This window comes from Salvelinus namaycush, chromosome 1 (genome assembly GCF_016432855.1).
Source record: "Salvelinus namaycush isolate Seneca chromosome 1, SaNama_1.0, whole genome shotgun sequence".
NCBI classification, from domain to species: Eukaryota; Metazoa; Chordata; class Actinopteri; order Salmoniformes; family Salmonidae; genus Salvelinus; species Salvelinus namaycush.
The window spans coordinates 654,812-681,296 of record NC_052307.1 but is presented as its reverse complement, the minus strand read 5'-3'; the positions used below and the strand labels follow the sequence as shown (position 1 = coordinate 681,296).

At 48.5% G+C, this 26,485-nt stretch overlaps 1 protein-coding gene across 1 annotated transcript in view; it reads right to left on the bottom strand.

Moving 5' to 3' along the window:
* Positions 1-3,217: 3,217 nt before the first annotated feature.
* Positions 3,218-26,485, bottom strand: part of pdzd2 (PDZ domain containing 2) — a 48,836-nt gene continuing 25,568 nt past the window's right edge. Inside the window, exons 10-20 of the mRNA XM_038996648.1 lie at positions 24,779-24,947; positions 21,556-21,771; positions 20,680-21,287; positions 19,717-19,861; positions 10,760-11,655; positions 8,664-10,225; positions 8,272-8,389; positions 7,919-8,020; positions 5,808-6,090; positions 5,568-5,705; positions 3,218-4,122 (exon numbers count right to left, since the gene is read on the bottom strand). Coding sequence (XP_038852576.1) covers positions 3,956-4,122; positions 5,568-5,705; positions 5,808-6,090; positions 7,919-8,020; positions 8,272-8,389; positions 8,664-10,225; positions 10,760-11,655; positions 19,717-19,861; positions 20,680-21,287; positions 21,556-21,771; positions 24,779-24,947 — 4,404 coding nt within the window. The 3' untranslated portion in view covers positions 3,218-3,955. The remainder of the gene's footprint in view (positions 4,123-5,567; positions 5,706-5,807; positions 6,091-7,918; positions 8,021-8,271; positions 8,390-8,663; positions 10,226-10,759; positions 11,656-19,716; positions 19,862-20,679; positions 21,288-21,555; positions 21,772-24,778; positions 24,948-26,485) is intronic.

Sequence of the window (26,485 nt, the reverse complement as noted above, 5' to 3'; positions counted from 1 at the left end):
GGGCAGGGGTACAGCCATGGATGGGCCTGGGAGGCCATATGCCCCCCACTGTAGAGCCATGCCCAGCCAATCAGAATAATTTTCCCCCCACAAAAGGGCTTTATTACAGACAGAAATACTCCTCAACCCCCCTTCCCTCCCCTCCCCCGTCTGACAATCCTGCAGGTGAAGAAGCAGGATGTGGAGGTCCTGTGGTTGTCTGCGGTTGTGAGGCCGGTTGGACAAACTGCCACATTGTCTAAAACGACATTGGAGGCAGTTTATGGTAGAGAAATTAACATTAAATTCTCTGGAAACAGCTCTGGTGGACATTCCTGCAGTCAGCATGCCAATTGCAAAACATCTGTGTTGTGTGACAAAACTGCACATTTTAGTGGCCTTTTTATGTCCCCGGCACAAGGTGCACCTGTGTAATGATCATGCTGTTAAAACAGATTCTTGATATGCCGCACCTGGCAGGTGCATGGATTATCTTGACAAAACATAAAATGCTCACTAACTGGGATGTAAACAAATTTGTGCACAAAATTTGAGAGAAATAAGCTTTTTTGTGCATATGGAACATTTCTGTGATGAAACATGTTTATATTTTGGTTCAGTGTAAAATACCAGGTTTAGAGCAGTGAACTGGACAGCAATATTCAGGCTATTCATGCACATTTCAAGTACAGTACAAGTAGACTAATACCGTAGAACTAATACAACTCAGCTTTCAAATACAGTTGTCTTCCAAGGAGTCTCTATGACACGAGTCTCTATGACACGAGTCTCTATGACACGAGTCTCTATGACATGAGTCTCTATCACACAGGTAGGTATCACATTTGGTCAGTGTGAGGAGTTAGGTGACAAGATACAGGCTGACAGATACAGGGTGAGAGATAATAGGGTGACGGATACAGGGTGACAGATACAGGGTGACAGATACAGGGTGACAGATACAGGGTGACAGATACAGGGTGACAGATACAGGGTGACAGATACAGGGTGACAGATACAGGGTGACAGATACAGGGTGACAGATACAGGGTGACAGATACAGGGTGACAGATACAGGGTGACAGATACAGGGTGACAGATACAGGGTGACAGATACAGGGTGACAGATACCGAATGATGGATACCAGGTGACAGTTACCGAATGACGGATACAGGGTGACAGATACAGGGTGACAGTTACAGGGTGACAGATACAGGGTGACAGATACCGAATGACGGACACAAGGTGACAGATACAGGGTGACAGATAATAGGGTTGGTTCAAAATAAGGAGTAAAAGTTTGAAAGGCAAAGTGACGATTTTATATTATTCCTACAATAATAATCACATTCCCAGAGGAAAATAAAACCTGTTTACTGTGTTCTGCCGTACAAAGGATCTGTTGTAATGGTCACGTATATTATCTGATTAAAGTAGTATGTAGTTTCCTGACACAAGAACAAGACAGTTGATCAGAATATATGTGTCAGAAATCGCTGTCTAGACAGAAAAATAACTTTAGTCAGATTTTGCAGTAACAAAATAAATGTAGTTACTACGTTTTGCCTTTAGAGGGCAGTATTAAAGTCTTATTGAGCTTATTGTACAAAAGTGACAGTTGATTAGCAGTACCTTGTCAGTTAGCATTGATGCTAACAGCAAAACTAAACAACAGTCCATTGATTATTGTTATTATTTGCATGTTTGATATGATTCTATATGAACAAGAGGTTATGACTGCATGTTTGTCCTCTTCTAAAATCCAGAGTAAAACTATGAACAACAGTAGTTATACTAAACTATACAATATACTATACAACCTCTAGACAATACTATACAATACTAAACTATACTATTTACTGTATATTGATAAAATGTACAGTGCTTTCAGAAAGTATTCAGACCCCTTGACTTTTTCCACATTTTTAGGTCACAACCGTATTCTAAAATTGATTCAATTGTTTTTTCCCCCTCATCAATCTACACACAATACCCATGATGACAAAGCAAAAATAGTTTGACATTTGAGCAAATTTTTTAAATAATAAAACATATATCCCATTTCCATAAGTATTCAGACTCTTTACTCAGGACTTTGTTGAAGCACCTTTGGCAGCGATTACAGCCTTGAGTCTTCTTGGGTATGACGCTACAAGCTTGGCACACCTATATTTGGGGAATTTCTCCCATTCTTCTCTGCAGATCCTCTCAAGCTCTGTCAGGTTGGATGGGGAGTGTTGCTGAACAGCTATTTTCAGGTCTCTCCAGAGATGTTTGATTGGGTTCAAGTCCGGGCTCTGGCTGTGCCACTCAAGGACATTCAGAGACTTGTCCTGAAGCCACTCCTGCATTGTCTTGGCTGTGTGCTTAGTGTCGTTGTCCTGTTGTAAGGTGAACCTTCGCCCCAGTCTGAGGTCCTGAGCGGTCTGGAGCAGGTTTTCATCAAGGATCTCTCTGTACTTTGCTCTGTTCATCTTTGCCTCGATCATGACTAGTCTCCCAGTCCCTGCTGCTGAAAAACATCCCCACAACATGATGCTGCCACCACCATGCTTCACCGTAGGGATGGTGACAGGTTTCCTCCAGATGTGACGCTTGGAATTCAGGCCAAAGAGTTCAAACTTCGTTTCATTAGAACAGATAATCTTGTTTCTCATGGTCTAAGAGTCTTTAGGTGCCTTTTGGCAAACTCCAAGCGGGCTGTCATGTGCCATTTACTAAGGAGTGGCTTCCGTCTGGCCACTCTACCATAAAGGCCTGATTAATGGAGTGCTGCAGAGATGGTTGTCCTTCTGGAATGTTCTCCCATCTCCACAGAGGAACTCTGGAGCTCTGTCAGAGTGACCATCGGGTTCTTGGTCACCTCCCTGAACAAGGCCCTTCTCCCCGATTGCTCAGTTTGGCCGGGCAGCCAGCACTAGGAAGAGTCTTGGTGGTTCCAACCTTCTCCCATTTTAGAATGATGGAGGCCACCGTGTTGTTGGGGACCTTCAATGCTGCAGAAATGTTTTGGTACCCCAGATCTGTGCCTCGACACAATCCTGTCTCGGTGCTCTACGGACAATTCCTTCAACCTCATGGCTTGGTTTTTGCTCTGACAAGCACTGTCAACTGTGTGACCTTATATAGACAGGTGTGTGCCTTTCCAAATCATGTCCAATCAATTGAATTTACCACAGGTGGACTCCAATCAAGTTGTAGAAACATCAAGATGATCAATGGAAACAGGATGCACCTGACCTCTATGTCGTGTCGCATAGGAAAGGGTCTGAATACTTATGGAAATAGGGTATTTTAAAAATATTTTTCTTCATGAATTCGCAAAGAAATCTAAAAATCTGTTTTCGCTTTGTCATTATGGGATATTTTGTGTAGATTGCTGAGTATTTTTTTTTTTATTTAATCCGTTTTAGAGGAAGGCTGTAACATAACAAAACGTGGGAAAAAATCAAGGCATCTGAATACTTTCCAGAATGCACTGTGCACTGAAGAACAGTTTCACCCACCTTCTTAGATAACAAAATATCCTCCTACACAGTACAGTACAGCACCACCGCCTGAGTAGGTCAGCGATATTAAAAACATCATCACAAGGGGACGTCATAGAAAAGTAAAAAAAGTAAAACAAGTGAAAGTCTCTCTTGTTCTTTTGGCACACTGTAAGACATAGATCCATCCCGGACCAAATTTACTCTGGGGGGGGAATAACCCTGCAATGTTAGCCCAACATGTCTGTAAGCCTCGTTAGAATATGTTTAAAAGATAATTTTAAAAAAGGACATTTCTCCATTGTAGTTATATGTCACCTTGGAGTTGTGTAAGATATGTCTGACCAGTCCATCGGCCATACAGAAATCCTGTGTTTCACCATTGTACGTCAACGAGGCTGACATATCCATTCTATGGATGTCAGGTTACACGTCAACCAAGCTGACATATGAGTTCTTTGTATGTCCAGTCGATATGTCTGTTGAGTCATACAGAGGTCCGTGGTTTCCTGATGACAAGCTGCACGGGGCCTTTGCTGACAGTCTTGATAATGTTCCAGGCGTCGTAATGCATGAGGCCCTGCAGCGAGCTCCCGTTCACCTCCAGTACCTCATCCCCCACGTCCACCACACGCGACAGCTCCGCAGCACCACCTAGAGGATGGGAGGAGAACATGGTTAGTCAATATAATAAGCCAATATAAGGGGTAACCCTGTACATGCTTATGACAAGTCTTATAATGTATTATAACCTTATCATAATACTGGTTTGCTTTGAAGGGATATTTTAGGACTTTGGCAATGAAGCCCTTTATCTACTTCCCTAGAGTCAGATGAACACGTGGATCCCATTTTTATGTCTGGAGGAAGTTGCTAACTAGCGTTAGCACAATTACTAAGTAGTGTATCCTAGTAGATAGTCAAAAGACGTCCAGCCATTGCGCTAACGCTTGTTAGCATTGGCTCGCGAAACTACCTCTTAACTTCCTTTATACTTGATGTAGAGACATTCAAATGGGATCCACCAGTTCATCTGACTCTGGGGAAGTATCCATGAGTTCACCTGACTCTGGGGAAGTATCCATGAGTTCATCTGACTCTGGGGAAGTATCCATGAGTTCATCTGACTCTGGGGAAGTATCCATGAGTTCATCTGACTCTGGGGAAGTATCCATGAGTTCATCTGACTCTGGGGAAGTATCCATGAGTTCATCTGACTCTGGGGAAGTATCCATGAGTTCATCTGACTCTGGGGAAGTATCCATGAGTTCATCTGACTCTGGGGAAGTATCCATGAGTTCACCTGACTCTGGGGAAGTATCCATGAGTTCACCTGACTCTGGGGAAGTATCCATGAGTTCATCTGACTCTGGGGAAGTATCCATGAGTTCATCTGACTCTGGGGAAGTATCCATGAGTTCATCTGACTCTGGGGAAGTATCCATGAGTTCATCTGACTCTGGGGAAGTATCCATGAGTTCATCTGACTCTGGGGAAGTATCCATGAGTTCACCTGACTCTGGGGAAGTATCCATGAGTTTACCTGACTCTGGGGAAGTATCCATGAGTTCATCTGACTCTGGGGAAGTATCCATGAGTTCACCTGACTCTGGGGAAGTATCCATTAGTTCATCTGACTCTGGGGAAGTATCCATGAGTTTATCTGACTCTGGGGAAGTGATTCATTGCCAAAATCCTGAACTATCACTTTAAGTAAAATGTTACCCATACGTTTAATGAACACACCTTGTATTTACACAGAGGAGTAGTTTAATGTGTAAAGAGTATTTATTTATTTTTGTTAAATAAAGAAGGACTTTGGTTGTGGCTCTATGAAACCCTGTTGTAATAGATACTGTGTGGGATTTCGCTTGACTTGCCTCTCCTCGTTGTGATGTCTGTGTTGGCAGACTAACTTACTGAACCTGTCTGTTCTGACTAGCATGCTGATCACTGGCGACATCTGGTGAACATGTTCTGACACTGACTCAGCACACAAGCCCAGTCATGAGGAAACATACTGCCTAGATCAGAGTTTCCTGACCCGGGAGGGAGGGAGAGAGGTAGGGAGGTGTGTGTGTGTGTGTGTGTGCGCTGACCTTTGAAGACTCGTTTGACGTTGAGTGGGCGGTCTCCATGCGCCGAGGCTTTGCCCCCCTCCAGACTGAAGCCCAGACCAGCTGATGTCTTCAGGAGCTGTACCCTCAGAGCCCCATCAGGACCCATTTCCACCACTACTGGAACACACACACACACACACACCAGTCAACAATGGAATGAGTAGGTTGTGTCCAAACCTTTTGACTGGTACTGTATGTCTGTCCCTCCCAGTCCCATACCGGGTCTAGCTGTTTCAGGCCCGTTGTCTCTGCACCCTGGGGAGTAGCTTCGTCCTGTGCAGTGGTACAGGTTATGGTGTCTCGGGGACATCTGGGGTTCACTGTCCTTCCCCCTGCGAAGGACCACCAGGGTCTGAGTGGACAGTCTAGCCTGATGGAGACAGGACAGGGCTTCTCCGTGGGACGTCCCCTCCAAGCTTCTGCCGTTGATGGACAGGACGCTGTCCCCCTGCTGAATGGTACCTTCCAGGCCAGCCAGCCCTTTGGAGAAGACACGATAGACCTGGCCAAACACAGCGGGTATTGGGTAAGATTAAACATTTTGCAGGGCCTTAGTGAAAGTCTACACTGCTCTTATACAGTCTGTCAACGTGGGCATCTCTCTCTCCTCTCCTCTCCTCTCCTCTCTCCTCTCTCCTCTCTCCTCTCTCCTCTCTCCTCTCTCTGAACCAGGTAGAGCTGCAGCGAGCCACTTCCACCAAGTATTAACTCTGGGGTGTGACGCAATCAAGAAATATTTTTTTGTTAATCATTTAGAACTTTCTGCCTGGTTTTCCAGAGCATATGAAATAGGCTACTACTAACGATGCTTCTGACTATATAGTAAAAGAAGGCGTGTTGTGTTGGGTGACGTCTGATGGAGGCTATTGGTTGTGTTTATGAGTCCCCTCGTGTTGTTGTATGAACAGTAAGCCCACATGCATTTCGTCCTTGCCTGGCAGAAATCTCAGAAAAGGTCAAATTATGAACCACGAGCCAAAAGTTTATCACATAAAAATGTATATGCCATAATTGCGCAATCGATCGGACTTCCCGAACGTAGTATGTTCGCTGTGACAGAAAGTGTATTCTTTTTTTGTAGATTTGCGTCATTCCACAAAGTTGTAACTAGCACTGCAGTGAGTGGAGGCCTGCATAACCTGGGGACGTAGCTTTCTCTCCAGCTCGCTCTCCCTGAGTGAGAGAGGTGGGCACCCTGACAGACACTCAAACTAGTCAGAGGAGTTTGGGAATTTTTCTAAATTTGCCGTTATTCCCCTTTAAATTTGATTTCTTCCCAACAGAAATGCACCACATTTTCAAAGTGAAAGAAAAAGTATAGAAAATGTGAATAAATTAATGCGTATGTCTTCACATGCCAGAGTTTATACTTTGTGGAAGCGCTGGGGTGTAATTTTACATTCTAAATGTGATTTATAGCTGTAATTTTACATTCTAAATGTGATTTATAGCTGTAATTTTACATTCTAAATGTGATTTATAGCTGTAATTTGACATTCTAAATGTGATTTATAGCTGTAATTTTACATTCTAAATGATTTATAGCTGTAATTTTACATTCTAAATGTGATTTATAGCTGTAATTGTACTAACTTATTCTAAATGTGATTTATAGCTGTAATTTGACATTCTAAATGTGATTTATAGCTGTAATTTGACATTCTAAATGTGATTTATAGCTGTAATTTGACATTCTAAATGTGATTTATAGCTGTAATTTGACATTCTAAATGTGATTTATAGCTGTAATTTGACATTCTAAATGTGATTTATAGCTGTAATTTGACATTCTAAATGTGATTTATAGCTGTAATTTGACATTCTAAATGTGATTTATAGCTGTAATTTTACATTCTAAATGATTTATAGCTGTAATTTTACATTCTAAATGATTTATAGCTGTAATTTTACATTCTAAATGTGATTTATAGCTGTAATTGTACTAACTTATTCTAAATGTGATTTATAGCTGTAATTTTACATTCTAAATGTGATTTATAGCTGTAATTTGACATTCTAAATGTGATTTATAGCTGTAATTTTACAAACGTATTCTAAATGTGATTTATAGCTGTAATTTTACTAACTTATTCTAAAAGTGATTTATAGCTGTAATTTTACTAACTTATTCTAAATGTGATTTATAGCTGTAAGTGCCATGTGGAACAGGTTGTGTAGATCTGTAGGATGAAAATCCAATGTAATCCCTTTTTAGCTAAATGTGACATATTTTCAAATTAAAATAGATTCCCTAACAATATGCCACATTACATTACTCAAATATCCAAATAGCGTTTCTGCTAAAATACCAAACACACTACTGTGCTTACAGATATAGACTTCTGCTCAAGGTCCACTCCTCCAGCGATGCTGAAACCAAGTCCTGAACCCTCTTCTTTGGAGAAGACTACAAAGTGGGTATCATCTTTAACCTAGGGTAGAGGGGGGGGGGGGGGGGGGGGGCAGACGCAACACACACACACACAGACACAGGAAGTGAGCTTTCAAGACAAGGATGAAAATACTGTCTCACAACATATCGCTCACGCTCCTCTCCTCTAGCCTCGATCCAGATCTGTCAACACCAACTCTTATGGTCATTGTCACGCCAAACACAGTGGTAAAGACAGCAGAAATAAATCGGTGACCAGGCAAAAAAAAACAAACAACTGTATTTGGTTACCTGAGAGAGAGCTTTGGCCTCCTGTAGCAGGGCCAACACGTCGGTCTTGGAGGTCAGCGAGGCCAGGACCGTCTGCAGCTTACTCTGCTCCACCGGAGAGCCAGCCAGCACTGTCAAACTGGAAAGAAGACCGGAAACAGAACATGTAAATATGGGTTAGTATAGTGACGCTGCTTTACTCGTATCTGTCTGTCTGTCTGTCTGTCTGTCTGTCTGTCTGCCTGTCTGCCTGTCTGCCTGTCTGCCTGTCTGTCTGTCTGTCTGTCTGCCTGTCTGCCTGTCTGTCTGTCTGTCTGTCTGTCTGTCTGAAATCCTGGGAAAGTTAAGTGTTGGATATTTGAATCACATTGTTGAAATAGAATAGTATAGAGATGGTTGGTGTTTTTACTCACCTGATGGACCAGTTGCTGGCCCCAGCGTCGCTCTGGCTGTCCCTGGTCGGGGGCACACCTGTGGGTTCAGCAGGCAGTTGACAGCACCCTGTCTGGTTCTGGAGGGCCTCTGTGGACCTGGCTGGGTTGATCTCCAGCTCCGTCTTAAATGTGCCGTTGGTCCCTGGGTTGCTGGAGAAGTCATCGGTGTACAGCTTGTCCAGGTCGGGCATGCTAAGGGCCCTGAGCTCCCTCAATCTGGATCGGGACAGGTTAGCATTGCCCCGAGCCTGGCGGCGCCGCATCACCGGGGGCGTTTGAGGAGTTAGGGTCACACCCCCTGGGGGCAACATTTTGGAGATTTCGCCGTCCGCGGGTTTGTCCCGTGTTTGTCCAAGTGGAGCTTCGTTTGCGCTGCAGCTTTGTGTCAAAATGTCAAAGTTCGGCAGAGTCAGACTTGACGGCGACTTGCGAAGCTGAGGCGACAAAGGGGTCAAGGGGGATGAGGCGTTAAAGTTGTCGACGCATGAGCTGAAGCTTCTTCGTAGCGAGCGGCAGTCTATGGAGCTCACCGAGCCGGACATGTAGCCAGACAGTCTTCGGTTGAGAGGCGGCTTCAACGTTGCCGTCAGAGCATAGGACTGAGCGAAGGACTGGATCTCGATACATTTGAGCGCTGGCTTGTCGAAGCTGGCCAGGTTCTCAAAGGACATGATTCTCTGGCGGACAGAGAAGGGGTTTGGATCCCCGGGGGCGCTGTTGTCCGTGGAGAAACTACGGCGCTCCATCATCTTCAGTTTGGACTTGTTGGCTTTCAGGTTTTCCACAGCCATATCTGTTAGACGGGAGTTTCCGAGAGAGATGTTTATGATACCATTGCTTATAGGCAAAGGAACCACATCTATGGATTCTAGGACTATTGAGTTCACTGCTGAATTTGTAGTGACGTTTTCTGGATTACACACAGAGTCAGGGGGTGCAGGAGCAGCAGGCCTGAGATTGGTCTCTACTGCACTTCCATTAACCTGTGACGTAATATCTGGTATATGAGTCATTTGGGTAATTGAGTAATTCTTTGAATTAACCGTTTCCTTTCGCATCAGAACTGGCGTAGACGACGAGGAAGAAGGAAGAGTAGAAGAGGAAGATGAGAGTCGCACCTCAATGAAAGTCCTCTGGGTAGTTGGGACTGGCTCCGGTTGTTCCTTGGACGTAGCTGGTGTCACTTGCTCTTCTTTGTTAGGGTGAAGCTCCAACTTGGCTGACTGTGCTGCCTCCAACGTGGTAGTGGGGTTGGACTTGGGTTTGCACTTGTCCTGGGCTCGGTCACCTGGTTTGGGCGAGGTGGGGCTCCTGCTACTGATTCTGCTCAGTTCCAACTGTTTGCCAGTCTTTAAGCTGCTAGATGAGGCTGCTGCCTTTCTGGTTGGCAGAGGAGAGTCTACCTTCTTGGCTTGCAGTTTGGGGGACTGGAGCGGGGAAGTTTTGCTTGCTTTCCCAAGAACCGCCGGACTTTCGGCTCTGGCTGGTTTCGGGGAAAGCTGCTGCTGCTGGGTTTTGTTCTTACTCTTGATGCTGAGCCCCTTCAGTTTGGACATCGGAAGAGAAGGACTAGTAGGGTTATTCTGGACTAACCTGGGTTCCAGGGAAACTTTCTCTCTCTCCCTGTCTCTTGTCGTTGTTAGCGATGGCCTCGATGAGCCAGATCTACTATAGTAGGAGGGCATCGCCTTCGCCGCCGTTGAGTGGGATGCTGCTGCTGATGATGATGATGGCGATGATGATGTACTATTAGATAGTTTACCTGAAGTCGGCCTGGCTGTCCTCTCCTGACTCCGTGGGGTGAGGCTGTGGCTAGCTGCTACAACACTTAGAGAAGGTGCCTGGCTGGGTTTTATCACAGGTGTAACAACGTTGCTGCCACTAACCCCATTGGCAAAGCATTCTGAAGGCCCTGGAGTGGGTACAGAATCTGTGTCCTTGGAAGACTGGGGGGGCACCATTTGGCAAGGGGAAGCTTTGGACTCTGCAGTCAAACAGGTACCTGAGGACTGCGAGTCAGATAGACTCTGAGACAGCGAGGGGGAAGTGTTAGGGTTGTATTGGGTTGTTGTTACCACAGAGCAGTCTTTGTTATGCTGAGAGGCAGCATCAGAAGTGGCATAAGCAGCAGAGTCTAGTACTACATCAAAGGGCCCAGACTCGTTTGTATTGTGGCTGCCGTCAGAGCCAGAGCCAGAGATAGGGATAGAGAGCCGGGGAGACAATGGCCCATCTGTTGGGTGAGTCAGCGCTACCTGGCTCAGAGTGCCGGGTCGCTGGGCCTCACTGTAACAAATCTCCACTTCCTCCTCATCAGAATCTGTGTCCTGTGGCTCAGCGCCGGCAGCGCCGTGGCTGTTGTCCGTGACGGTGTCTTCACTCTCTGAATCGCTGTCATCGACCTGGTTGTACATGTGGCACTTTGAGGCGCCAGGTGGTTTATCCACCCCGTTTGAAAGAACATTCTTCCCCTCGTCTGTGAGATTACTGCTAAAGTTTCTGGAGTAATTGTTCAAGAATGTTTTACCCACAGGCAAGAGGCGACCATTGTTTCCAGAGTCCAAGACAGAGAAGTCCAACTGACTGGGCCGTGTTGGAGGAGTCTGAACATTACTTTTGTCTTTCTCTAGCAGGGCCTTGCTGTCTAGAGCTGACTTGCAGGATGTAGTCTCAGCACATTGTGCTTCTGAAGGGGCTTTGTGGTTTTTGGATGAGAGCGCACTCTCAACATCGGAGGAACCTAGTTCGGTTATGACGTCATCGATGTAGGTGACAGGTATATCACTGCTGTGGTTGGTTGGGGCTGTGGGTTTGAAATTGTGATTTGCTGCTGAGGAGGAGGAGGAAGGAATTCCTGGATTTGGAGAACCCCCATTGGCCTCCTGGGAAGTTCTGGACTGATCCAGTATGGAGGGTTGGATGACATCGCAACTCCCCGATGACATCACGAGGCTGGAGAGGCGATCTACAGCTGTGGGAGGAAGATATTACTTCATGAATGAAAGAGGCAGTGAGACATTTGTGTTCGATACAACGTTGCTTTTATAAGTTGCTCTTACACCATTAAGGTAACACTGTAATTACTACAATAACAACATCGTTGTTACGTTATTTCAGCAACCGGAGTGCTATGTAACAACATGTTAAAAGAAAACACTATTTTTTTTGTTTTTACATAACAACTAGGTTTCCTCAAGTCTCTCTAGATGTTCATTCATCAACTCAATATGACACCATCATTCATCTCAATGACCTCGTGTCATCGAGCGCCATACATGAGAGAGTGGAAAACTGAGCGATTGGACACCACTGTTTAACGGGATAGTCATGAATACCAATCATGTGACCTAACGCACCAATCACGTCAAAACAAAACCAGGAAGTGAGCTGAAATATGGGTTCTGTTTTAGATATCAACATTCCTGCTATCCTCCCCCAGCGTATACTTTCCCACGGAGCTGCTTTCCCTCTTTTCCACAAAGAACTTCAAACTCTCTAATCTCAAACTCTCTAAAATCTGACATCAAATGGAAGTTTCTGCAGATTGAACCAGCAGCCCCTGTTTGGTCTACAGCCCAGCAGAACCAGCAGCCCTTGTTTGGTCTACAGCCCAGAAGAACCAGCAGCCCCTGTTTGGTCTACAGCCCAGCTGAACCAGCAGCCCCTGTTTGGTCTACAGCCCAGCTGAACCAGCAGCCCCTGTTTGGTCTACAGCCCAGCAGAACCAGCAGCCCCTGTTTGGTCTACAGCCCAGCAGAACCAGCAGCCTCTGTTTGGTCTACAGCCCAGCAGAACCAGTAGCCCCTGTTTGGTCTACAGCCCAGCAGAACCAGCAGCCTATGTTTGGTCTACAGCCCAGCAGAACCAGCAGCCCCTGTTTGGTCTACAGCCCAGCAGAACCAGCAGCCTATGTTTGGTCTACAGCCCAGCAGAACCAGCAGCCCCTGTTTGGTCTACAGCCCAGCAGAACCAGCAGCCTATGTTTGGTCTACAGCCCAGCAGAACCAGCAGCCCCTGTTTGGTCTACAGCCCAGCAGAACCAGCAGCCCCTGTTTGGTCTACAGCCCAGCAGAACCAGCAGCCCCTGTTTGGTCTACAGCCCAGCTGAAAGAGCAGCCCCTGTTTGGTCTACAGCCCAGCAGAACCAGCAGCCTATGTTTGGTCTACAGCCCAGCAGAACCAGCAGCCCCTGTTTGGTCTACAGCCCAGCAGAACCAGCAGCCTCTGTTTGCTCTACAGCCCAGCTGAACCAGCAGCCCCTGTTTGGTCTACAGCCCAGCAGAACCAGCAGCCCCTGTTTGGTCTACAGCCCAGCAGAACCATATAGTCACATTCATTATGATCTAGGATCAGGTTCTCCCCTGTCCATATAGTCACATTCATTATGATCTAGGATCAGGTCCTCCCCTGTCCATATAGTCATATTCATTATGATCTAGGATCAGGTCCTCCCTGTCCATATAGTCACATTCATTATGATCTAGGATCAGGTCCTCCCATGTCCATATAGTCATATTCATTATGATCTAGGATCAGGTCCTCCCATGTCCATATAGTCACATTCATTATGATCTAGGATCAGGTCCTCCCTGTCCATATAGTCACATTCATTATGATCTAGGATCAGGTTCTCCCCTGTCCATATAGTCACATTCATTATGATCTAGGATCAGGTCCTCCCCTGTCCATATAGTCACATTCATTATGATCTAGGATCAGGTCCTCCCCTGTCCATATAGTCACATTCATTATGATCTAGGATCAGGTCCTCCCCTGTCCATATAGTCATATTCATTATGATCTAGGATCAGGTCCTCCCTGTCCATATAGTCACATTCATTATGATCTAGGATCAGGTCCTCCCATGTCCATATAGTCATATTCATTATGATCTAGGATCAGGTCCTCCCATGTCCATATAGTCACATTCATTATGATCTAGGATCAGGTCCTCCCTGTCCATATAGTCACATTCATTATGATCTAGGATCAGGTCCTCCCATGTCCATATAGTCACATTCATTAAGATCTAGGATCAGGTCCTCCCATGTCCATATAGTCACATTCATTATGATCTAGGATCAGGTCCTCCCTGTCCATATAGTCACATTCATTATGATCTAGGATCAGGTCCTCCCATGTCCATATAGTCACATTCATTAAGATCTATGGGCAAAACTGATCCCGAGAAAAAGGTATGATCATGTCGATGTAGATCCCAATGTAGAAATTGAATACATTATGTATGCATGGGTAGATGACATACAAGGCAGGGACATACAAGGCAGGGACATACAAGGCAGGGACATACAAGGCAGGGACATACAAGGCAGGGACATACAAGGCAGGGACATACAAGGCAGGGACATACAAGGCAGGGACATACATGAACAGACAGGGACATACAGGGACATACAGGTCAAGGACATACAGGTCAAGGACATACAGGTCAAGGACATACAGGTCAAGGACATACAAGTCAAGGACATACAGGTCAAGGACATACAGGGACATACAGGTCAAGGACATACAAGTCAAGGACATACAGGTCAAGGACATACAGGGACATACAGGGACATACAGGTCAGGGACATACAGGGACAGACAGGCAGGGACATACAGGCAGGGACATACAGGCACAGACAGGCAGGGACATACAGGCAGGGACATACAGGCAGGGACATACAGGCACAGACAGGCAGGGACATACAGGCAGGGACATACAGGCAGGGACATACAGGGACAGGCAGGGACATACAGGCAGGGACATACAGACAGGGACATACAGGCAGGGACATACAGGCAGGGACATACAGGCAGGGACATACAGGCACAGACAGGCAGGGACATACAGGCAGGGACATACAGGCAGGGACATACAGGCACAGACAGGCAGGGACAGGCAGGGACATACAGGCACAGACAGGCAGGGACATACAGGCAGGGACATACAGGGACAGGCAGGGACATACAGGCAGGGACATACAGACAGGGACATACAGGCAGGGACATACAGGCAGGGACATACAGGCAGGGACATACAGGGACAGACAGGCAGGGACAGACAGGCAGGGACATACAGGCAGGGACATACAGGCAGGGACAGACATGCAGGGACAGACATGCAGGGACAGACAGGCAGGGACATACAGGCAGGGACATACAGGGACAGACAGGGACATACAGGGACAGACAGACAGGGACATACAGGGACAGACAGGCAGGGACATACAGGGACAGACAGGCAGGGACATACAGGCAGGGACATACAGGCACAGACAGGCAGGGACATACAGGCAGGGACATACAGGCACAGACAGGCAGGGACATACAGGCAGGGACATACAGGCAGGGACATACAGGGACAGGCAGGGACATACAGGCAGGGACATACAGACAGGGACATACAGGCAGGGACATACAGGCAGGGACATACAGGCAGGGACATACAGGCACAGACAGGCAGGGACATACAGGCAGGGACATACAGGCAGGGACATACAGGCACAGACAGGCAGGGACAGGCAGGGACATACAGGCACAGACAGGCAGGGACATACAGGCAGGGACATACAGGGACATACAGGCAGGGACATACAGACAGGGACATACAGGCAGGGACATACAGGCAGGGACATACAGGCAGGGACATACAGGCAGGGACATACAGGGACAGACAGGCAGGGACATACAGGCAGGGACAGACATGCAGGGACAGACAGGCAGGGACAGACAGGGACATACAGGGACAGACAGGGACATACAGGGACAGACAGACAGGGACAGACATACAGGGACAGACAGGGACAGACAGGCAGGGACAGACAGGCAGGGACATACAGGCAGGGACATACAGGCAGGGACAGACAGGGACATACAGGCAGGGACATACAAGGACAGACAGGGACATACAGGCAGGGACATACAGGGACAGGCAGGGACATACAGGCAGGGACATACAGACAGGGACATACAGGCAGGGACATACAGGCAGGGACATACAGGCAGGGACATACAGGCAGGGACATACAGGCACAGACAGGCAGGGACATACAGGCAGGGACATACAGGCAGGGACATACAGGCACAGACAGGCAGGGACATACAGGCACAGACAGGCAGGGACATACAGGCAGGGACATACAGGGACAGGCAGGGACATACAGGCAGGGACATACAGACAGGGACATACAGGCAGGGACATACAGGCAGGGACATACAGGGACAGACAGGCAGGGACAGACAGGCAGGGACATACAGGCAGGGACAGACATGCAGGGACAGACATGCAGGGACAGACATGCAGGGACAGACAGGCAGGGACATACAGGCAGGGACAGACAGGGACATACAGGGACAGACAGACAGGGACATACAGGCAGGGACAGACAGACAGGGACATACAGGGACAGACATACAGGGACAGACAGGGACAGACAGGCAGGGACAGACAGGCAGGGACATACAGGCAGGGACAGACAGGGACATACAGGCAGGGACATACAAGGACAGACAGGGACATACAGGCAGGGACATACAGGGACATACAGGGACAGACAGGCAGGGACAGACAGGGACATACAGGGACATACAGGCAGGGACATACAGGGACATACAGGGACAGACAGGCAGGGACAGACAGGGACATACAGGGACATACAGGCAGGGACATACAGGGACATACAGGCACAGACAGGGACATACAGGCAGGGACATACAAGGACAGACAGGGACATACAGGCAGGGACATACAGGGACATACAGGGACAGACAGGCAGGGACATACAGGCAGGGACATACAGGCAGGGACATACAGGCAGGGACAGACAGGGACAGACAGGCAGGGACATACAGGGACATACAAGGCAGGGACATACAGGCAGGGACATACAGGGACATACAAGGCAGGGACATACAAGGCAGGGACATACAAGGCAGGGACATACAAGGCAGGGACATACAGGGACATACAGGCAGGGACATACAGGGACAGACAGGGACAGACAGACAGGGACATACAGGGACAGGCAGGGACATACAGGCAGGGACATACAGGCAGGGACATACAGGGACATACAGGGACATACAGGGACAGACAGGCAGGGACATACAGGCACAGACAGGCAGGGACAGGCAGGGACATACAGGGACAGGCAGGGACATACAGACAGGGACATACAGGCAGGGACATACAGGCACAGACAGGCAGGGACAGGCAGGGACATACAGGGACATACAGGCAGGGACATACAGGCAGGGACATACGGGCAGGGACATACGGGCAGGGACATACAGGCAGGGACATACAGGCAGGGACAGGCAGGCAGGGACATACAGGCAGGGACATACAGGCACAGGCAGGCACGGACAGGCAGGGACATACAGGCAGGGACATACAGGCACAGGCAGGCACGGACAGGCAGGGACATACAGGCAGGGACATACAGGCAGGGACATACAGGCAGGGACATACAGGCACAGACAGGCAGGGACATACAGGCAGGGACATACAGGCAGGGACATACAGGCAGGGACATACAGACAGGGACATACAGACAGGGACATACAGACAGGGACATACAGGCAGGGACATACAGGGACAGACAGGCAGGGACATACAGGCAGGGACATACAGGCAGGGACAGACAGGCAGGGACAGACAGGCAGGGACATACAGGCAGGGACATACAGGCAGGGACATACAGGGACAGACAGGGACATACAGGGACAGACAGACAGGGACATACAGGGACAGACAGACAGGGACATACAGGCAGGGACAGACAGACAGGGACATACAGGGACAGACATACAGGGACATACAGGGACAGACAGGCAGGGACATACAGGCAGGGACAGACAGGGACATACAGGCAGGGACATACAGGGACATACAGGGACAGACAGGCAGGGACAGACAGGGACATACAGGGACAGACAGGGACATACAGGCAGGGACATACAGGCAGGGACATACAAGGCAGGGACATACAGGCACAGACAGGGACATACAGGCAGGGACATACAGGGACAGACAGGGACAGACAGACAGGGACATACAGGGACAGACAGGCAGGGACATACAGGGACAGACAGGCAGGGACATACAGGGACAGACAGGCAGGGACATACAGGGACAGACAGGCAGGGACAGACAGGGACATACAGGGACATACAGGCAGGGACATACAGGCAGGGACATACAAGGCAGGGACATACAAGGCAGGGACATACAAGGCAGGGACAGACAGGGACATACAGGGACAGACAGACAGGGACAGACAGGGACATACAGGGACATACAGGGACAGACAGACAGGGACATACAGGGACAGACAGGGACATACAGGCTACTCTTCTTTACATTCGGTTGGTTGGTGTTCTTGCTGTGAGTGCTTCATGTTGTCACATAAAATCACATTTCTGAATCTAATAAACTTTTTCAGCTCGAGACCCAAATTAGAAAATAGTCCATCTTCCCGTGACCCAAATTAAGAAGAAATAATGTGTGATTATAGATGTATATTCATCATAACTCGCCACCCGCCTCTCACATGCCCCAGGGACCAATATGGGTCCCGACCCATAGTTTAAGAAACCCTGATTCCTAGGAATACATATTTATTTGTTTCTGCTTAGTGACCAACCATAAGCAACTCACAGGAATCCCACCACGTCCCAAAACAACAACAACAACAACAAAAAAAGCAATGCAAAAGCGACACAAATCTAACGTTGGCTAGCTAAAGAAAGCTAACAGCTAATGCTAGCTAACAAAGCGGTTAGCCTACCTTTACTACTGGGCAGCTACTAGTCACTACTGAGGTAAATGAATGGATAGTCACCATGGATACAAAGCCAGCAGCGTGCCGTTCCCTTTGGGGTGCAGGGTTAGGGTACTGCCAGCAGGGGGCAGACTGCTGAGATCTTACATCTTAGGGAAGGTAGCGTTGGGGAGGAGAGGTGTGGGGGGGGAGACAGACCTGTGCTCTTAATAATTGCTGTAGTGGAGTAGTTCACAAAGGGGTCCTGATCAAACACTTTAAAACCATAGTTCATTTTTGTCAAGTTTGAACACATTTTCGACTGAGGTGTTGTCATTTCAAGTGAACTATCCCTTTAAAAAAAATGCTTCCTGCCTCCTACCTTCCTTCAGGGATTCCTGATCTTGATGTTGATCTGATGTTTGTTGGATATGTAACATCAGTGATAACTGATAAGGGACACCACCCAGGTTAGGGACACCACCCGGGTTAGGGACACCACCCAGGATAGGGACACCACCCAGGTTAGGGACACCACCCATGATAGGAACACCACCCAGGATAGGAACACCACCCAGGATAGGAACACCACCCAGGATAGGGACAACACCCAGGATAGGGACACCACCCGGGTTAGGGACACCACCCGGGTTAGGGACACCACCCGGGTTAGGGACACCACCCGGGATAGGGACACCACCCGGGATAGGGACACCACCCGGGATAGGGACACCACCCAGGATAGGAACACCACCCAGGATAGGAACACCACCCAGGATAGGAACACCACCCGGGTTAGGAACACCACCCGGGTTAGGGACAACACCCGGGTTAGGGACAACACCCGGGTTAGGGACAACACCCGGGTTAGGGACACCACCCGGGATAGGAACACCACCCGGGTTAGGGACACCACCCAGGATAGGGCGTGTCTCTCGTTCCAGATGCTGGACAGTTGGTTATGTTGTTCAGTTAGTATTGAGGAGGAAATAGTTCAACATGCCAGCTTCAGGTGTTATAATGCTGTCATAGGGATGTTACGACAGATTATAACAACTGTCAACGTACTTCCAGTACCCTCCATGCTACTGACTCCACATTTGTTATGTTTTTACGACGTAATGTCACTTATACAAATCCGAATAGGTGGTTGTGACACGGCAGATATGATGCCACTGCATGACAGCGTTTTATAAAAGGCTTGAAATTACAGGTTGTTTGATTCCCAGGGGTGCTTAGTAAAGGTTGACATGCCGTGGTCCTCTCACCTGACACAGGCCTCTTGACCTCTAGCCTGAGCGTCACAGGAAGGTTGTGCATGAGCTCACAGATGTCGCGGTAGGAAGAGGAGCCGACGGGAGTGTCCCCGATCGATATGATCTCGTCTCCCACACACATCCTGCCCTGGGATTCCTGCAACCAGGGTCACGTGTCACAAGGTTCACAGGTCAAAGGGGACAGTGTATGAGGTCATAAAAAGGGGACAGTGTATGAGGTCATAAAAAGGGGACAGTGTATGAGGTCATAAATAGGGGACAGTGTATGAGGTCATATATAGGGGACAGTGTATGAGGTCATATATAGGGGACAGTGTATGAGGTCATAAAAAGGGGACAGTGTATGAGGTCATAAAAAGGGGACAGTGTATGAGGTCATAAAAAGGGGACAGTGTATGAGGTCATAAAAAGGGGACAGTGTATGAGGTCATAAAAAGGGGACAGTGTATGAGGTCATAAAAAGGGGACAGTGTATGAGGTCATAAAAAGGGGACAGTGTATGAGGTCATAAAAAGGGGACAGTGTATGAGGTCATAAATAGGGGACAGTGTATGAGGTCATAAAAAGGGGACAGTGTATGAGGTCATAAAAAGGGGACAGTGTATGAGGTCATAAAAAGGGGACAGTGTATGAGGTCATAAAAAGGGGACAGTGTATGAGGTCATAAAAAGGGGACAGTGTATGAGGTCATAAAAAGGGGACAGTGTACAGATCAGATAAATCATTATGTTACGGTAGGTGAAGACATTAGGACAAGGAACATACAACCAGGGTAATAGTTTTATATTGTACTGCAGTCAGATACATATAGTCTATTGACTTCTGATTGACTCATTATACCAGTGGTGGTTAACCTGGTGGTGTTGTGATGTCTGTGTTGACAGTAGCCTGGAATCCAAAGTGACATGGTGAAATATCAGTTTGGATTCCAGGCTGGGAAGACGGTAGATGTACCCTCTCGGCCGCTCCTCCAGGCCTCAGTCCGGTGATCACCACCTTCAGAGGAGACGACTTGATCTCCAGGTCCAGACCGAAGGACTCTTCCTCACTCCTCCTCAGAACCACCCTGTCGATGGTGCAGACCCCCGCCAGCTCGCCGCAGGCCTCGCCCTTCTTACGGAGGGGGTTGGGGTTAGACCCAGGCCGGCCCAGGGAGCGGCTGGAGACAACCCCAGGCTGAGGGGCCAGAGACTGGGAGGATGGGGAGGTCAGAGACTCCTCTCCTTTGGGTCTCTGGTTCTGCTGGTTAGTTGGCTGGATGGGCGGGGCCTCGATGCTCATCACGCTCTTGACGCGGGTCACAGCCTTGTGTTCCAGCTTAGGGGAGCGTCTGGGCTCCAGGGGGCCCTGAAGGTCCTTCCTCACAACCAGGTTACTGGGGCCTGTCGTGGGGCTAGACCCTCCTTCCCCGACCCCTTCCTCTGACCCCAGAGAGATTCCGTAGAGCGGGGAGAGCGGTCCCTCGCTCTCCTCAACTGATGATGTAGCGTTCACGGTACCAGAGTCAGCAAGCACCACGGGGGTAGTGCCATGACCAGCCACCCGGCGGACCGTCGTGGTCACTAGAGAGAGAGAGAGAGACAGAGAGAGAGAGAGAGAGAAAGAGTGAGTGAGAGTGAAGAGAGAGATAGACCGAGAGAGAGAGAAAGTGAGAAAGAGAGAAAATTAAAGGAGAGGGTTAAATGCACATCCAACTGATGCACAGGAACTGAACAAAAATACCCAATCAATCAATTCCCCAAAAGTGATCCCTTCAAAAAATGAGTGAGACAAATACAACATTTCGAGTCAACCACACCAACACGATGTTTCGACAAACACGAACCTCACCTGCATCGTCTTCGTCATCATCATCATCGCTGATCTCATCCTCATAGCAGATGACCCGTCTCTGTCGGAGCAGTGGGCTGCGGACGGAGCTGCTACCAGGACTACCCACACTGGGCTGGTGCTGCTTGGCCTCCGCCGGCCGGTTAGCCAGAGGGTCACCGGGGGCCTTAACATCTGCCCCATCCTCCACTACCACACAGGAGCCGTCTTTAAATCCTGCCAGCAGAGGAGATACACGGAGAAGGACAAGCCATTCAACTGAATGCTCATTCTAGCCATGACACTGGAACATTCCTAGTAACCTAGTAGTGTAGGGGGGTAGTAGACTGTACCATTTAGTTGTGTAGGGGGTAGTAGACTGTACCATGTAGTTGTGTAGGGGGGTAGTAGGATGTACCATGTAGTTGTGTAGGGGGGTAGAAGACTGTACCATTTAGTTGTGTAGGGGGTAGTAGACTACCATGTAGTTGTGTAGGGGGGTAGTAGGATGTACCATGTGGCTGTGTAGAGGGGGTAGTAGGATATACCATGTAGCTGTGTAGGGGGTAGTAGACTGTACCATGTAGTTGTGTAGGGGGGTAGTAGACTGTACCATGTGGCTGTGTAGGGGAGGTAGTAGACTGTACCATGTAGTTGTGTAGGGGGGTAGTAGACTGTACCATGTGTCTGTGTAGGGGGGTAGTAGACTGTACCATGTAGTTGTGTAGGGGGGGTAGTAGACTGTACCATGTGGCTGTGTAGGGAGGTAGTAGACTGTACCATGTAGCTGTGTAGGGGGGTAGTAGACTGTACCATGTAGCTGTGTAGGGGGGTAGTAGACTGTACCATGTGGCTGTGTAGGGGGGTAGTAGACTGTACCATGTGGCTATGTAAGGGGGGGGGGGTAGTAGGATGTACCATGTAGCTGTGTAGGGGGGTAGTAGACTGTACCATGTAGTTGTGTAGGGGGGGTAGTAGGATGTACCATGTGGCTGTGTAGAAGGGGTAGTAGGATATACCATGTAGCTGTGTAGGGGGGGTAGTAGACTGTACCATGTGGCTGTGTAAGGGGGGGGGGGGGTAGTAGACTGTACCATGTAGTTGTGTAGGGGGGGTAGTAGACTGTACACTGTGTCTGTGTAAGGGGGGGTAGTAGACTGTACCATGTGGCTGTGTAAGGGGGGGGGGGGGGGGGGGTAGTAGGATGTACCATGTAGCTGTGTAGGGGGGTAGTAGACTGTACCATGTAGTTGTGTAGGGGGGGGGTAGTAGACTGTACACTGTGTCTGTGTAAGGGGGGGGTAGTAGACTGTACCATGTGGCTGTGTAGGGGGGGTAGTAGGATGTACCATGTAGTTGTGTAGGGGGGTAGAAGACTGTACCATTTAGTTGTGTAGGGGGTAGTAGACTACCATGTAGTTGTGTAGGGGGGGTAGTAGGATGTACCATGTGGCTGTGTAGAGGGGGTAGTAGGATATACCATGTAGTTGTGTAGGGGGGGTAGTAGACTGTACCATGTGGCTGTGTAGGGAGGTAGTAGACTGTACCATGTAGCTGTGTAGGGGGGGTAGTAGACTGTACCATGTAGCTGTGTAGGGGGGTAGTAGACTGTACCATGTGGCTGTGTAGGGGGGTAGTAGACTGTACCATGTGGCTGTGTAAGGGGGGGGGGGGGGGTAGTAGGATGTACCATGTAGCTGTGTAGGGGGGTAGTAGACTGTACCATGTGGCTGTGTAGGGGGGGTAGTAGACTGTACCATGTAGTTGTGTAGGGGGGGTAGTAGACTGTACCATGTGGCTGTGTAAGGGGGGGGGGGGGGGGGGGTAGTAGACTGTACCATGTAGTTGTGTAGGGGGGGGTAGTAGACTGTACCATGTGGCTGTGTAGGGGGGTAGTAGACTGTACCATGTGGCTGTGTAGGGGGGGTAGTAGACTGTACCATGTAGTTGTGTAGGGGGGGTAGTAGACTGTACCATGTGGTGTGGCTGTGTAGGGAGGTAGTAGACTGTACCATGTAGCTGTGTAAGGGGGGGGGGGGGGGGGGGGGGGGGGTAGTAGGATGTACCATGTAGCTGTGTAGGGGGGTAGTAGACTGTACCATGTGGCTGTGTAGGGGGGGTAGTAGACTGTACCATGTAGTTGTGTAGGGGGGGGTAGTAGACTGTACCATGTGGCTGTGTAGGGGGGGGTAGTAGACTGTACCATGTGGCTGTGTAGGGAGGTAGTAGACTGTACCATGTAGGGGGGTAGTAGACTGTACCATGTGTCTGTGTAGTGGGGTAGTAGACTGTACCATGTGGCTGTGTAGGGGGGGTAGTAGACTGTACCATGTGGCTGTGTATGGGGGTAGTAGACTGTACCATGTGGCTGTGTAGGGGGGTAGTAGACTGTACCATGTAGTTGTGTAGGGGGGTAGTAGACTGTACCATGTGTCTGTGTAGGGGGGGTAGTAGACTGTACCATGTGGCTGTGTATGGGGGTAGTAGACTGTACCATGTGGCTGTGTAGGGGGGTAGTAGACTGTACCATGTGTCTGTGTAGGGGGGGTTGTAGGATGTACCATGTAGCTGTGTAGGGGGGTAGTAGACTGTACCATGTGGCTGTGTAGGGGGGGTAGTAGACTGTACCATGTGGCTGTGTAGGGGGGTAGTAGACTGTACCATGTGTCTGTGTAGGGGGGGGGGGGGGGGGGGGGGTAGTAGGATGTACCATGTAGCTGTGTAGGGGGGTAGTAGACTGTACCATGTGGCTGTGTAGGGGGGGTAGTAGACTGTACCATGTAGCTGTGTAGGGAGGTAGTAGACTGTACCATGTAGTTGTGTAGGGGGGGTAGTAGACTGTACCATGTAGCTGTGTAGGGGGGTAGTAGACTGTACCATGTGTCTGTGTAGGGGGGGTAGTAGACTGTACCATGTGGCTGTGTAGGGGGGGTAGTAGACTGTACCATGTAGCTGTGTAGGGGGGTAGTAGACTGTACACTGTAGCTGTGTAGGGGGGTAGTAGACTGTACCATGTGGCTGTGTAGGGGGGGTAGTAGACTGTACCATGTAGCTGTGTAGGGGGGTAGTAGACTGTTCCATGTGTCTGTGTAGGGGGGGTAGTAGACTGTACCATGTGGCTGTGTAGGGGGGTAGTAGACTGTACCATGTGGCTGTGTAGGGGGGTAGTAGACTGTACCATGTAGTTGTGTAGGGGGGTAGTAGACTGTACCACGTGTCTGTGTAGGGGGGTAGTAGACTGTACCATGTGTCTGTGTAGGGGTGGTGTCGTCTATTGAGGTGTTGCAGCTCCTGTGGTGGAGCATGTCGTCATCACTGGAGCCCATGGCCATGGTTTCTGACAGCGACGAATGACTGGTCACTTCCTGGGAAAAGTACTGAGATAGCTCCGCCTCTGAACTAAGTGACCCTTGCTGCAGGGAGGGAGAGAGAAGATTGATTGATGTGTACACTGATGATATGTTGACTATGACTAGTGATGCTAGCCTGTTGGGGAGCCTTGAGAATGTAGTAATTACAATTACCAATACAAGTAATACTGGACGGGTTGATTGGTTGGTTGATAAAGATATATACATATATATATATATAGCTCCACATTGATCTGGTACTGGTACTCCCTGTATATAGCTCCACATTGATCTGGTACTGGTACTCTCTGTATATAGCTCCACATTGATCTGGTACTGGTACTTCCTGTATATAGCTCCACATTGATCTGGTACTTCCTGTATATAGCTCCACATTGATCTGGTACTTCCTGTATATAGCTCCACATTGATCTGGCACTGGTACTCCCTGTATATAGCTCCACATTGATCTGGTACTCCCTGTATATAGCTCCACATTGATCTGGTACTGGTACTCTCTGTATATAGCTCCACATTGATCTGGTACTCCCTGTATATAGCTCCACATTGATCTGGCACTGGTACTCTCTGTATATAGCTCCACATTGATCTGGTACTGGTACTGGTACTCCCTGTATATAGCTCCACATTGATCTGGTACTGGTACTCCATGTATATAGCTCCACATTGATCTGGTACTGGTACTCCCTGTATATAGCTCCACATTGATCTGGTACTGGTACTTCCTGTATATAGCTCCACATTGATCTGGTACTGGTACTTCCTGTATATAGCTCCACATTGATCTGGTACTTCCTGTATATAGCTCCACATTGATCTGGTACTGGTACTTCCTGTATATAGCTCCACATTGATCTGGTACTGGTACTTCCTGTATATAGCTCCACATTGATCTGGTACTGGTACTCCCTGTATATAGCTCCACATTGATCTGGTACTGGTACTCCTGTATATAGCTCCACATTGATCTGGTACTGGTACTCCCTGTATATAGCTCCACATTGATCTGGTACTGGTACTTCCTGTATATAGCTCCACATTGATCTGGTACTGGTACTTCCTGTATATAGCTCCACATTGATCTGGTACTGGTACTTCCTGTATATAGCTCCACATTTATCTGGTACTGGTACTCCCTGTATATAGCTCCACATTGATCTGGTACTGGTACTTCCTGTATATAGCTCCACATTGATCTGGTACTTCCTGTATATAGCTCCACATTTATCTGGTACTGGTACTCCCTCTATATAGCTCCACATTGATCTGGTACTGGTACTCCCTGTATATAGCTCCACATTGATCTGGTACTGGTACTCCCTGTATATAGCTCCACATTGATCTGGTACTGGTACTCCCTGTATATAGCTCCACATTGATCTGGTACTGGTACTTCCTGTATATAGCTCCACATTGATCTGGTACTGGTACTCCCTGTATATAGCTCCACATTGATCTGGTACTGGTACTGGTACTCCCTGTATATAGCTCCACATTTATCTGGTACTGGTACTCTCTGTATATAGCTCCACATTGATCTGGTACTGGTACTCCCTGTATATAGCTCCACATTGATCTGG